The sequence below is a fragment of the Diadema antillarum genome, unplaced genomic scaffold, assembly GCF_040938485.1.
Source record: "Diadema antillarum isolate AM-2024a unplaced genomic scaffold, OU_Dant_1.0 seq00001796_RagTag, whole genome shotgun sequence".
Lineage (NCBI taxonomy): Eukaryota > Metazoa > Echinodermata > Echinoidea > Diadematoida > Diadematidae > Diadema > Diadema antillarum.
In genome coordinates, this window is record NW_027272474.1 from 200853 (window position 1) to 216289 (window position 15437).

General features: G+C 39.4%; 1 protein-coding gene across 1 annotated transcript in view; it reads right to left on the reverse strand.

Annotated features, from left to right (window-relative positions):
- LOC139712386 (uncharacterized) overlaps positions 1-9720 on the reverse strand; it is a 150917-nt gene extending 141197 nt beyond the window's left edge. The window contains exon 1 of the mRNA XM_071624212.1: positions 8963-9720. Within this exon, the coding sequence (XP_071480313.1) occupies positions 8963-9487 (525 nt within the window). The 5' untranslated portion in view covers positions 9488-9720. The remainder of the gene's footprint in view (positions 1-8962) is intronic.
- Between the last annotated feature and the right edge of the window lie 5717 nt (positions 9721-15437).

The following is a 15437-nucleotide window of genomic DNA, read 5'->3' on the forward strand; positions in this document are numbered from 1 at the left end:
GAGATCAGTGATTAAGCTGTACACGATTCGCTACGGAGATTCTTGAATATGTCTGAACCAGGCCCACCTTTCCCACTACATGAATCTCTACACTATGGGGTTTTTAACCTGTTGAGGATGGGCTGATTTTGCTATAACACACATTTCCCATAGACACTTGCCCGAGTATATTCGGAACTCATCAAGACAGTCTTCCTCAGGCCTGGCCTTGTACATAGGCAGTAGCCTCTCCGCGTAGTACTAGCAGTAATACGGTGTTTTCTCTTTCATGAACACGATCCACTGCTGAATGTAGAAGATGTTTCATGAAAATCTTTTTGCATTGCTACATTTGTGCACCTGTGTATCCCTCATACAAATAATGTAGGTAACAGTGACACCACTGGAAACTTTGACTTAAAAAAAGAAAAAAAAAAACACTACCTGTGAAAGAAGCCACTGCTATCTTGTATAATGTCCTGAAATCTTGATACCAAAAAATACCTTTAGGATAGCAACCATCAACTTTAGATGACCTTTGCTATTAAAAAGAAAAATGAGGGGGAAAAATGCAATAACCAGTACAGGTGGATTCTCATTATTATTGCAAAATAGTTCACTGTGTTCCTACTTAACCTATGAAATTAGCACATAATGTTGTCATTATGTCTGTCATTCTCGAAGATAAATGCAAAAAAATACATTCTCAACGATCATTTGATACTTAAAAGTACCTTCCTGATATATTTTTAATGCGCCCATACAGGTTCAACAAAAAGAGCAATAGCTTAATCGTTAAGTTGTCAATCATACCAGTTGCAATGGAAAATGTCCTGTGTATACAGCAAGGTATTTGCATTTTTATTACAAGAATGGTGTTCCACTTTCTAGTGGTCCATCTTTGTTCAAAACATACTAACTGTACAAATGATGGATAACTTTCACAAAATCTGGCTGGGACCTACCTAGCTAAACTCTTGTGGCACCAAGACACACTAAAATTAGGAGAGCATAAGAAGCATGCTGCTAAAAAAAAAAACTTTGTACATTACAGCTCTGTGCAAGGACACAGACCCAGGATTCAAGACGGTGCTATTGGATGGCATGATGATCGCCGCAATCTTCATTACAAAGACCAACAATGTAAAGCTAGTTAACTGTCAATCAAAGTATATCGTGGGCACTTATTGTTTTGTGTACTGGTCCAAGAGTTGTTCACGATTTACTGTACACAGCTGTAAGTATGGTATGTGCATGTTGGCCTGGACCAACCATATCAATCCTGTATGTAGACCGAGATTTAGTCTTACACTTACACAACAATCTGTCGACTATCACATACCAGTTACATAACACAAGTTCCCACGGCTACCGTACAATCTGTATATTGTAGATGAAAATTTAGGCAGCACCAGCCAGGAATGTACTGGTTGAATCAAGAGACAAACGGTGATTGACATTTTTCTGACCAATTACAACACCATCACCAAATGAATCAGTTTTGTTTGAACATTCAGAACATCGCAGATGCATATTAAGTGTGGGTCCATGCAGAAGCGCCCTCTTGAATCTTGGGCCCCGTTTCCCTTTAGTTGTAGTGTGTGAAGAGGGTCACTCTCAGGTTCAGCGACAAAATGCAAGGACTCCATCATGTGATTGCCACCGCCCATCTCCCTGCCTGAAAGGTGGAGCAGCTGCACATAGAGGCAACCTAACTCAGCCAGAGCAGCAAACAGCCACCTACACTTCCATCTTCCCTCCGCTTCAGGTTTCCAAACTCTCCTTAAATCCTTTCCCTCCTCCTCCTCCTCCTCCTCTGGCAGAAACTTTTGTCCGGTAATCAGGAAGTGATTTCTTGGCAGCCTGCTTCATCAATGTAAATGGGTGCTTTTTTTTCAACGTTCTGTTTTGTTCTAGTGGTTGCTGTTTTTGTCATATGATCGTACAAGTTTGCTATGTCAACAGATTGCAGGTGGAACAAATAGCCTGGGTTAAACTTTATAGGGACATCAATGCAACATTAGAGAACAAGTCTGTATATTAAAGTGGCAGTGAGACAAATTAAAGTGTTCTTGCAAAGTTCATTCTTTTCATTTTTAATATCACTATGTATAATTCTTTTACTATCCCTTGAGTGCGTAAAGCAGCTTCAGAGCTGCTAAGAAAAGCTGCAGCAAATCAAAAGTGAAATGTTAGAAAAATGCTCCTGCAATAAGCACATTCCTTCCATATAAAATGTCATTTGTGTACCACGGGTAATTACAAATTTTTTACTGATTACTGATTGTTTAAATTACTTTCATATCAAGATACCACTTTGGCAGCTTTTTTTTGCTTTTGAAACACACTCAACTTTTAAAAGGAGATTTGATATTATGGTCAGGGAAGCAAACTAACATACAACTTTAAGTAATTATACACATTACTGCAGTAGCAACAGCAACCTCTTTGGAACAGATAGTACAATCAGGGAATTCTGATAAAACCCCACCATTCTCGCATTATCAATCATTCTTGCACCCATACTTACAGTACTAGCATGTTTCACTTGCATTCAGACTTGCAGAGGCTGTGGAAATGAGATTCTGAACATGAGTCACATGACATCAAGTTGACCCCAAAAGTAAACATAAACAATCCCTAACTTTCAGAAAATGAGATTTTTTTCCCCCTCTCAATGTCTCTAGTGGCAGACAAGGAGACTATGGTTTCAAAGAAGAAATAGAAGGGGAAATAGGGACTGGCTGCAGGGCTAGGTTTTATCAATTCTATGGGATGTTATTTATACAACACTGAGACGGTCGGGCATATGCAACTGCAGGGAAGATGGGGGAATTGAAGACACAAAACGCTTGCCGATGCAGCAGTGATCATTCGAGAGACGACAATTAGCAAATCCTCACATCTCTCGTTTCTCTCTCTCTCCCTTGCCATCCCTTGTCTTTCTCTTCCTTGATCTCTTCTCTCCTCTTTGAAGTCTTTTTTTTTTCTCTTTCACTCTCTCTCTCTCTCTCTCTCTCTTTCCTGTCTCCTCGGCATAGCAAATTCCTGATCCTCATTTCCCCAGACAAGCAATTTTGAAAACATGGTTTGACTCTTAAAAAGAAATCAAGCGAAAGAAACTTACTTCTATGTGGCTGGAGGCCACTACATTACAACCATTCTGATTATCACAAGCATATGATATCATTCTGTAGTAAACTTGCCTGTTTGGTATGTGAGAGAAAGACAGACTTACACATTGTACACAGACAGACGGAAAGAGAGAGGGAGGCCAACAAGAGGGAACCCTATTCGGCAATACAATAGGATTCATATGAATGTCTCGAAATCTACAATGTAAGTACACTTGGTGTTTAGCTCGACAGAATTTGGTGTTAATTTTTGAACAAAGCCTAAGAACAAAAATCCTGGTACATTGCAATGCATTACCTCAGCCTCAAAGATATACAGCACACATTACAAGTGGTAGTATCGGTACCATTTGACAGATCCCATACAAATTGCACATCCAAAAGACACATTCCCATGTCTACTGCTACTGTAATAGGCCTATACCAGAGAGGTGGGCCCACTACCCTGTACACACAATGTACATTGTACATCACCCACATCACAGGCTCAGACCAGGGAGGTGTTTCATCTCATCTCCCTGCTCAGACTAAACAACTATAATACATAGAAAAAAAACTTCATGATGCCGACTGGGTATCATTCAAGTATGAATTACCATTCTATCCCATCCCATCTCATCGCATACCCATCAAATCAGCCAAGTGCAGTGCCGTGCATGCAGTCACATACCAGGACTGGCAAGATGCCCTGGCGACGTCACCAGGGAGCCCGCGACAAGCAAGCCATCCAGCCACCCACCCAGCCATGTGGCTCTTAGGATAAATGCATCATTTTCAGATTGGTGCCAGTAATTATGATAAAATGCGGCTTCCTCATTTACTCTACACTGGGTATCCCCGTATAGCACAGGTGGGGAGGCTTAGGGGGTGGACAAGGAGGAGGAGGAGGAGGAGGATGAAGAGATGGGAAGAATTAGATGATTCATGAAGGAAAGAAAAAATACATGATGCTGTCAGTGGACACCGGTACTAATTTCTCCTGACTGATAGAGTAAAAGATAGACTTGGTAGACTTGCTGAGCAAATTGATATTAATATTAGAGAGAGAGAGAGAGAGAGAGAGAAGGTCAAAGGACTATGATTATTTTTTTAAGACAAATATTATTGACACAGATTAATTTCAAGAAATGATGAAAGCAGTGGATAGAGGGATTAAAAAAAAGTGTGTGAATAATGGAGGACTGTATGGAGAGATCAATATGTAATGTTATCACTGGTGGATGATATATAATTACAATGTAGCTGACGGATTGACAATTAAACAATCAATTCACAGATTTTAAAAATGGTGGAAAAATAATTTAGACTGAAGACAAGACAGATCATGAAAATAGAAAACCTTTGAGAGGCAAAACACTCTTAACCCATTGAGGATGGTTTGATTTTGCTACAACTTGCATTTCCCATAGACACTTGCCCGAGTATACTCAGGACTTGTCCTTAAAGGTAGGGGTTACCTTTTACAGAACTCCCAAAATGCAGCAAAACATTAAATACGAACCTCAGGGGACTTGTTTAGGCCACTGCTTAGAAATTTGGAAGTCAACAGTTATCTACAATTTGAATAATGCACAAAACTCAACTACTCAGTAGTTCTGTGTGTCAGCCACACTTAAGCCTTTTTGTTGCAGTCTTCTGTATTTTTTTTATCTATAAACACAAATCTTAAAGTATAAGAGCTGATGTAATAACATATAGAGTGTGTGGCAAGAATGTATATAGAAATGTTTGTAAGTTTTTATGAACTTTATTCACAAAATATACATAATGGACACACATGCAGTGCATGGGTCTGCAAAGGTAGCCTAGTAATGTACTGGAATTTACGGTGAGCCCCAAAAAGAATTCAATTCAAAATCTAACGGTCAATAAAAATGTACTAAATGTTACCTTCCACTTTCAATACTTTATGGGAGTTTCTAAAATGATACTCTCTTCAACATACCACTGTGTTTATACAACTCTTCATTTAAGGCATGCAAATGGGATTCCCTACCTTTAACATTAATAACAGGCTAAATAGGATTGCAGAAAAAAATGAGAAGCAAACATTCTGGAAACAAAGATGGCTGGAGAAAAAGAAAAAAAAAAGGATTACCGGTACTAAAAGCCACTGAAGTTGGCAGGGAAGAGCAATACTTTGATGTCCACAAAGCTCATGATACAATTATAGGCATCTGTATATGGTTGTCAATTTGATTTAAACATTAACAATATTAGCAAAACAAAAGTCTAGAGCAAGATGGAATAGCACATGTTGACAAAGTGTGGTGAAGATCATACTCTTATTACAGGGACTCGTAGCAGACACAGTTGTACCATAATACAAAGCCTACAGAGAAAAAAAAAATACTCTTAGCAAGTCATCTGGTGAATATTGCATTGCTTAAATTTCAAAATATTCCATGTCATTGTACTAACACTGTTCATCAAGCTAACCCTCTGTATGGGACTGAGAGCATGGCACATAGTAATCATTATCAATCAATCAGAAATGATCACATGGTTACACTTTTGTATGGACCTGCAACAGTACCATACCATGTACATATTGTACAAGTATGCAAGTGGTTTGTACAAATTATCATCACACCGTCAATATTTTACCTTGAGGCGAGGAAAGGAATCAATATCCAAATCACTACATACACAAACAGATAAATCAATGCATTGCTGAACACCTATGAGGTTACGATGCACACAAAAGAGAAGATTCATACATTCAAGAGCTACAAGTACCGGTATGTATACCATGCCGTGCTGAGTAGGTCCTACTGATGGACAACTCTTATGTGTAAAACATCCACACACACTCACAGAATTCAACCAATCAGAGCTTGCTAACTACAAACTACAATATCAGGCAGGAGAGTTTAATTCATTTCTCTTTTTTTTTACCTTGTTATCTGAATTTTGTCAGTTGTTTCACATCAAAGTGGATTTATCAATTTCAGAATTTATATCTACTGTAAAAAAATATACATATTTGTATTGCTTCGTTAATTTTGAGAGTCTACAAAAATTCACAAAATTAACAACTTGCAATTATATGTAACAAAAAATGCCTTCAATAACAGAAGTATTCTGTACATCATCTCCATTGTGGGAAATCACAATTTATTTCTCCTAAAAAAAGAGTATTATATTATACTTTGATTCTCGATCCTGAATTCTCACTAGGAAAACTGTCTTCACTACCATTTCCAATTTGCAAAATCAGAAATTGAAGTGAATACAGTTTGTATTTCATCATCACCACCATTTCAAACATTATCATGCAAGCAGTGATACAACTTGTTAAAGACTGATATTCTGTGTGTGTGTGTGTGTGTGTGTGTGGAATGTGTTCTTTCTGTGCTATTACAACTGGAGATGTTAATCACAACAAAAGGATTTTGTGTATACATCTGATCCTCAGTGCATCCAGACAAAAAGGTTGAAATGCTTACAAAAACTTTTGCAGCAGTCATTTAAAAGAACCAGTTACTTTCAAAACTCCTTGCAATTTGATGCAGTCTCTATGATGAAATATCCCACAAGTGCTGATGTCACCTTGCGTCATAGAAATAGTTACACTGTAGTTTCACTTTGCACATTAATATGACAATCAGTAATTGTAATGCAACCGTCTCCTACACAATCAAATAAAAAAGAGCCATTTTCTGTTTCACCTGCACATTTTGATGATATATTACTTGCTATTGCGACACATAGAAAATACATGTCAGTATACACTGCTATCAGTCATACAGTTGTCAATATAAAAGTTTTAAAGACCAAACCTCCCTGCTACATATAACCATATTTTTTATGGACTGTTGAGTGTGTCACCATATGTGCAGGATAAAGTTTTTCATGATATGAGAACTAACAGGCTGAGACCAGGGCTGTCTCCCAAGCTTAAAGGGGATTTTCCCCAAAAATGTATACTGGTAATGTGGATTCAGCAAATGCAGAAAAATTCTATAACATGAAACAACCACTCGGCATTGGGGGGGATTAAATGATGTGCTCACTAGTTATATTTTGGACTTCGGTTAGAGCCTTTTAATATAGAGCCTTTTAATATGTTATCTCCTTTAGTACGTCATTTTTTGGTGTTCCATTAATAGAATGATGTACACAATATAAAAAGAAAGTTCATTCAATCTTATTTCTTTTTCATGGTAAGTAAATATTCCTTTGTCCTGTTACACTGATACACTACAGGATAATGATATTCTATCAGTTTCAATGTGTTCTTGAGAAGCTAAGTGTTCTTTCAATTCTCTTGCAAAATAAATGCAGAGCTACCAAGTCTCACACATTCTGCGTGAGACTCAAGCATCTAGGGGCCGTCTCACGATCTCACGCATGGCACCCTTTTTTCTCACGCATCGGGCGAAGTCTGCAACTTGGGCCTATAATAATGAGCATAGCTCAAAGGATTAAAGTGATAGTTGCAATTGAAGGTATATTTCCCTTTTGTCTTTCAAAATAAGTGAAAAATAGTCACTTAAGTATGCACCTGATCGCACCATTAAGAGCTAAAAATTGAAAAAGCTCCCTACCGTGGGGGGGGGGGAGGGGGGAACCCCTCCCACACCCTCGCTCGCGCGCACATTCGCGCGCCGAGATTCCGAGTCATGAATCTCACTCATAAAAACTTTTTGAACTTGGCATCCCTGTAAATGTGAAATTTAGTTTTTACTTTCCTTAATATCATTCAACCATTGTGAAATCTGAAATTATTGTACAGTCTTATTCTCAGGAGGGCAACACATGAAATTATCCAAATGCTTAAATCATTCACATAGCTTTTGAACAGACTGTCATAATTTTCCGTATTCACTACTTATATTTCTGCATTTGCAGAATCCGCATATCATATTGTCCAATGACATTTTCCGATTGAAACTATAGACCTTGATAAGCAAGCTACAAACAAGGATATTGAGTGCTATAGCACCTTCTGTATTAACTAAATTGATATTTTCATGTCTTCATCCTTATTCAGGGAAAAAGAAAAACAACTCCACCCAACAAGACTGTATACCCATTCAAATCAAATAGAAGTCACAAAGAAGCTGCTGTGTCAGAAAGTCTGGGTATAAAAAGCTTACATTGTACTCCAACTTTCATACTCTTCAGCAAATGCATTAAATGGATATGTGTTCTTTAAATCATTACACGAAGAAAGCCCAAAAACTGGGAAAAAATCCTCAGAAAACATTCTGGCTCAAAACAGCAATTGAGCTGCATGCACATTATTCAGAATCTTGACAGCTAAACCCTTCTCAATTCCAATTTACCCTCTAAATCCTGATTGATTACAATTTGCCAGGGCACCAAAATTCATGAAGGTGAGTTCTGAACTTGGCACGGTAATCATTTAATTACACCAACATGAATTGACAACCCTGCCGGGCTCTACCGTGAGTCACATGTTCTCTCCCTCTCACTCTCCTAACACGTATCACTCACTCCCCAACCCTCGCATGTCGGTACGAACGATAGTAGCAGACGATGAATCACGATACGGTCGTTTGGATTCCCGTTTCACAGCAATACAAATGGTACAGTGTAGCTTTCGCGGCAACAACAACAACGAAATCTATACTATAGTAATCAAAAGTTTTTTTCTCTCTCTCTAAATCCTCATAGCCTAGAATTTTGAGAAGCTTGGATAGCTGCTTCATGCACAGGTAGTCAAGAATATCGCGTCGCAAGAAGAGTTAAATCATCTTTGCTTTATAACAAAAGAGAGAGGGAAACATGGGCAGTGTTGCATTCAAAAGAAGTCGGGCATGCCGTAAATTTTCATGTCGTGCGCAGGATGCGTGAATATTTACTTCATGTCTTATTCTTACCTTTCGAAGAATATCCGGTGTGTTGCTCAAGACCCGGCTATCAGCTGAGGTTCTTCTTTCTCGATATAATCCCCTCGAAAAACTGGGCGAATCTCGATAAACTAAAGGGTATCCTATTCCTAAGGTGGCGTCAGCGGATTCTATGGAGGCAGTGCGACCGACCCGTCCCATCAACGGAGCACGAGAGTCGGCCGACCCCGCATCGCTCCCGGTCCAATCTACGCTGGGCACCCTCCCGGCTGATACAGATTCGCGGTTATTCCCTCCCTCTTCATCATCGGATGAGGGTCCGACAAGGGTAAAATAGACAGCCGTACCTCCTTCTTCTCGAAGTCGATCTACGGCCATTAGAAGATCGCTCCGTTGTTCTAAATCTACGACGCCGATGGCGTCGAGATCGTCTGGCCCGATCTGCTTACATGTTTCCAACTCGTCGTAGCCGTTATCCAAGAAGGCCTGCGCGTAGCGTAGCATATCCAGAGATCGCAGCCACTCGGTGACTATGTTCCCTTCGTATTCGGCCATTTCGGGCACGAATTCAGCTCAGAAACAGCCCGAATTCTCAGCTCAGAACTTCTGAGTCACTCATGGGCAGCCCACTATGGATCGCTATCAGCTTGACCACTAATATCTCAAGAGTAAATCGGCAAAAGGAAGGGTTGAGGAGAGCTACACGCTTAGCTAATGTAACTGCCAGATTTCTTCTGCCAAGGTTGTATACAGACAGGCGTTCTCCGCACCGCTCCCGGTAGAGCGAACTGCATCTCGTACAGTAGGAGGAATGAAAACGATCGAAGAATGAATGAATGGATGGATGGGTTATTTCGGTACACACGCATGTCGTACGTACAATTCGTTTACGTGTGATTTACTGTGTGTGATTCATGCATAGTCTATCGTCCGCACAGCTTCCTTCATATGCCCTTTTTGCGGTGATAAAGACTCCAAAGGAACAGAACATCAACCTCATACTGACATAATACATATGTACCTAACACAGCTTCGTAATCATCAAATTTAGTGCAATAGAATTGACCTTTGGCATTCCTCCTTAGGATTTGGTCTGTGTACACAGACTAACTTTCGGCTGCTCCAGCATACACGTTTTAGCAAAATGCTAAATAGATGCGAGGAGCAAGCTGCGCAGTGCTCGAGTGCGCATTGTGAACTACCTGATGTTTTGAGGAAATTTGTGACCTTGTGAAAAAACAACCGTTACACTAGTCAGCAGGAAAGAAACATATACGTATACAGATTGGTTACATATTGGTTAATTGGCGATAAAGTCTTTATTCTGCCATGCTGTTGTAGAAAGACATCCATCAATTAATGCTCTCTTCTTATGTGTTGTTTAAGGATTTAAACTCTTTTTGTCATGTTACCAAAGGTCCTACACACTACGTAGGATCTTTGATGTTACTAAGAAAAGAAATCCTACACTCTCCTCACGTGTCACCGAGCCTTGTCAAAGCTTCTGTGTCGATGACGATGTTTGCTTTTGTTGTTACTGCAGTTGCTAAAGCTAAGGATGTATAATGTTTGAAGATATTAGATTAGTCGTGATGATTTTCAGGTTACAGCAGATTTGCTTCTCTGAGAGTGATTTACGTCAAATAATACATGTTGTACTACAATTTAATTGATCAAATAGCATTACAAAGATGATATATTAAAATGTATTACAGTGGACTCCCGTTACAACGAAGTCCTCGGGACCGGCAGTTTTCTTTCGTTATATCGGAATTTCGTTATAACCGAACAAATTAACAATAAAAATACATAGAGTGGATGACATTGCAGCCCAAATTTTTACTTCGTTATAACCGGAATTTCGTTATAACCGTGTTCGTTATAACGGGAGTGCACTGTATTTGTTTATTTGTTTGTTTGTTCGTTCGTTCGTTTTTTTCTGCAAGACCTGATCATGTTTCAAAGGTTGCATCCCCTAGGAGCTTTACAGAATTATGATATCTTTAATTGATATACCATAGATCAATTCAGTTTCGTGCTGAATGCTGATGATGTATTTCTTATAGTATAACTTTACTGTGTCGATTTTGAGTACAATTTACATGTTGAAGTGAACGGATTTCTTTCTTTCTTTTTTCAAACCGATGAATTTTCAAAAGAGAGCAATTTAACGCAGATTCGAGTCGCACTTAGATTTCTCTCTGATTATATGGCAGTGTATATGTGGGGTGCTATAGATCGATATCTCGCCTTAACCCTTAAAACGCCTTAATCCTTAATCCCGTGCCCAAGAGTTATGTGCACAAAGTTCCCACACAAGCGTATGGACAGTAATTCAATCTGGCATGCAAAGGGTTAAAGTATTCGATGAGATCACAGAAGAAAACAACAACATTGTCCTACCATACCCCTTCATGTATGATTATGACTTTTCAAGATTCCATTGATGTAACGATCCATATAGGAACAGGTGACCAGTCTTCGGATAAACTTTAGAGGGAGCTCGTTGGACGGACTATTCATCTGTGATCGATTTGCACATTTCTACTCTTCCATTAAGATATTTTCGATCTGTTTGCGTGCAATGTCGATATATCAAATTTTGAGTAGGTGGTCACGAAACTAGAGAATCTCACTTGTGTCATCGTCTCTTGATTTCATGCACGGGTGGTTCTGAACATGATGACACGTGCCTGAGAAGAACATCTACAGCAGGAAGTATATAACAAGGTGGGTTTCAAAATAATTGTTTATGATGGCAGTGCTACGAACATTGGACCCTGTGGTCAACATAATTTACGTCACTAGACTTTCAACTTACATCCAACAACAGCCAGGCAATAACATACTGTTGTGTTCAATCTTTCTTTTTTCTTTCTTTCTTTCTTTCTTTCTTTCTGTTTTTTGTTTCTCTCTCGATTCGTCTGACATTTGAATTGTATCATTTTCATCCGACTCACGCGAATAATGGTTGCATCCGCAGGAGTGGGAAGGGATCCGCCTCCGAGAGCAGAACACGGACATCACAATAACTCTAATGGATCTTTCTCAAAACAGCAACACATCGCGCGGTGACGAATTGTGTTCACCTGTTCGGTGTTTATACCATTGTGTCGCGGTTCGTTTGATATGCTTGATGTGCCGGCACTCCATCGGCAATACAGGGATCAGGTGATGAGAATGTCAACAGTATACCGCCAGCGTGTTTTTTTTAGACGGCACAGATTGGGGAAACTAAAAATCTATCGGTTAACACGAGCCATGCCCCAATCTGTGCCGTCTTAAAAAAAAACGCATACCGCCACAGCGCATGAAGGGCGCCGCCACACAATTACGCAGTTTTGATGGAAGAGGAGGCGAGGGGCTTAAAGGAGAAGTTCATCCGAATATGTGCGGATTGAGTGAATGCAACAACATTAGTAAAGTAAATCAGTGAAAGTTTGAGAAGAATCGGACAATCCGTTCAAAAATTATGAATGTTTAAAGTTTTGATGCAGCCATCGCTGGATTAGAAGACTACAACAGCCTGTGACGTCACTGCAGGAAACGGTATTAAGGAAATAAAACCAGAATTCAATAGATTTTCATATTTCCAGCAAAGTGAAAGAGCGCTTGACTTGCATTTTTCAGAAATTAAGGAATGATATTGCCCTTAACACGTGTCAGTAAGAAGCCGAGGGAAGGTAAGACTTTTCTATATCAAAACTGAAATCTTGAGGAATTCTCACACAAATGGAAGAAAATAACAGTATCCATAGCTAAGTCAGTTGCAAATGGGTACGTCATCGGTATTTTCAGCGAGCACATTGGTTATAAGACTATGACATCGGTGGGACCTAAAATGGTGTTTTGAATATGGAAGGTGGCGGGTGAGTCATCACTGGAAGGGGGTTCAATAGTTTGGGTGTATTTTTATAGTCAATCGCGAAACGTTATAATCCATTTTTTGCGGATACCTAGAAACTGCAGAGTAAAAAAAGACAAACTTATATGGATTCGAAAGAAGGTCACGGTGGCCGTATACGAATGTTGATTACTGCATCTCAGCAATAATCGCATTATACAATGTATGCAGTATGATATATTTTGACGACATTGTCCTGATCATTATCCCGTTTTCGGGATAAAAGAGAGAACTGGTGCGTGGTATGATCATTTAAGACGAAACAGTTCTGCTAGACTGCTACTATCTCGAAAAATAGTCATGGATGATTATGACTGATGACTGATTACTTTACAAATGAAGTATTGGGGTATAAGTTTTGTGTCGTCTGTGCATAATACAAGAATTTTTTATAAGACTGTTTGTTTCACGTGATCTGCTTTCGCGCTCTGCGCGTTATCTTTCGTGCTGATGTGCATGTTTTGTTTTTGTTTTGTTTTTTTCTAATCAAGACATCTATACCTATTGATGTCATTGCTTTTACACGGTACTTTCTTTTGATGTCGACCAATCTCTCCGATATATCTTCCACGCTGTACACGGACCAGCCGACGCAATAATTATTGCTGTCACGAAGTCACGCCTGATCTGCGGAACCAAAATCGGGCAATTGTTTTCGCGTGCACGCGTTCGCAGACCAAGAAATCCTTCGTATTGTTGTCCTCAGCGCCAATGAAGATTAGGCCTATGCATCTCTTTCTTGATTAGCATTCCACCAGCTTGCTAAGATCCTGTCATCCTTTTATTGAATGATGTCACCAACCCGGTTTTACACCCATCGCCAAACAAGCATGGCGTTATTACAAAAAACGGTACACAATATGTATGACTGCGTGAGGGTAAGAGATGTCGGGAGAAGGGGGGGGGGTCTGTTTTGTTTGGTCTCGTCTTCTTTTTTTTTTTCTTTTCTTTTTTTGCGGACAGCAAATATGTTATAAACGATCGATACTTTACCGAAACAATTAGGTTAGACTTCCTTATTTCCACTACAGTTATCGTCGTTCTGATCCGTAGGCCCTACATGATTTATCGCTAGTGTTTATTCGTCGACCATGTCCAATTCACTTGCCCAAGGCTGGTTTCCGCTATTCCTTATAGAGAGAACAAAATACGTATAGAGTAATGGATATTAGCTGCTACAGGCGGACATGGGAAAAACAAAACAAAAAGAAAGTTGTCTGTCATATTGTCGGAACAAGCCACTCACTGAAAGAAATATCAGAGCAGTCACCAACTGATTTCGAAAACACTAAAAAACAATGTTCGATATCTGTTTTCCACTGAATTACTTAAAACTATACTAAGTCACCTTACTCTCTAAAAAAAAAATCGAGTGAAAACATTCACTCTCAAAAGAGTGAATACAAAAAAGAGTGAATTTAGAGTGAAATTGGAGTGAATTTTGAGTGAAAATGTTCATTTTCACTCATTTTGGAGTGACCTCAGGGATCACTCGAAGATTTTGGAGTGATCCCTGAGGTCACTCTAAAACGAGTGAAAATGAACATTTTCACTCAAAATTCACTCCAATTTCACTCTAAATTCACTCTTTTTTTTGTATTCACTCTTTTAGGAGTGAATAATTTCACTCGATTTTTTTTAGAGAGTAACAACCCTTTATGGTTGACAGTGTGATATCGATAAGAGTTCACAGGTGGAATTTCTGACACTGCTTAGAATTTTCGTCTATATTCCCACTGCTGAGCATCGAATAGAATAAGCTCGTAGTTTGGTTTGGCAGCCAAGCTTATCAGTGAAGCATAAAACTGTAATTTATAATCACTTTTTTTCCAAACATAATACTTATCCATATGACATGATATCGCTTGTTTTTAAGTAACCATCGATGCCGCAACGTAGGCCAACAAGAGACATGTAACACTGCTTTTCACAAGTGAATGCGTCCACACATCTAGCGAAATGTTATCGGTCAATCCATTGCTCGCGAACGGTAGAATTTGTGAGACCGATCGATACTCCCACATTCGGTGATTATCACCCCTTTGTGAACACTCACAATGTCGATCAAAGCCTTTTACGCGGATGAGAATGTTGTTGGGCAGCTAGTCTTTTTTCATCCGGTGTTTATTTTTCCTATAAACATTACCTTTCCCGCAAACAAAGCCCACAAGCAAAATCCTCCGTGTCCGTCCTACAAGATATGAATTGCAAACACGCATGCAGTAAAAGAAGCAAAGGAAAATCCTAAGGAACGCATTATTGCATGTTTGCGTAATTTCATAGTGCTCGGATACGGTAAAGGTTATTACAATATGATACGGAGTGAAAGCTGAAATTTAACGTCTGAGCTGGTAAACGGGATATCCGGAAAAGGGTGATTACTGAATGCTTTTATCCTCGCTAGTTTATAATAACCCGCGCCTTTTATAATGATGGACTAGTAATAGACAGACTGATATGTGGTTGGGAACTTTTGATCCATTTGGACTCGTCCTTGTGTAGACGTACAACATGGGCACAGGCCTACTTTGAATCTATAGCCAGGGTGTTTTTGCATTGAGCTTGTCATAGTACATTTCCAGTGGTGTTGCTGGCCCTTGG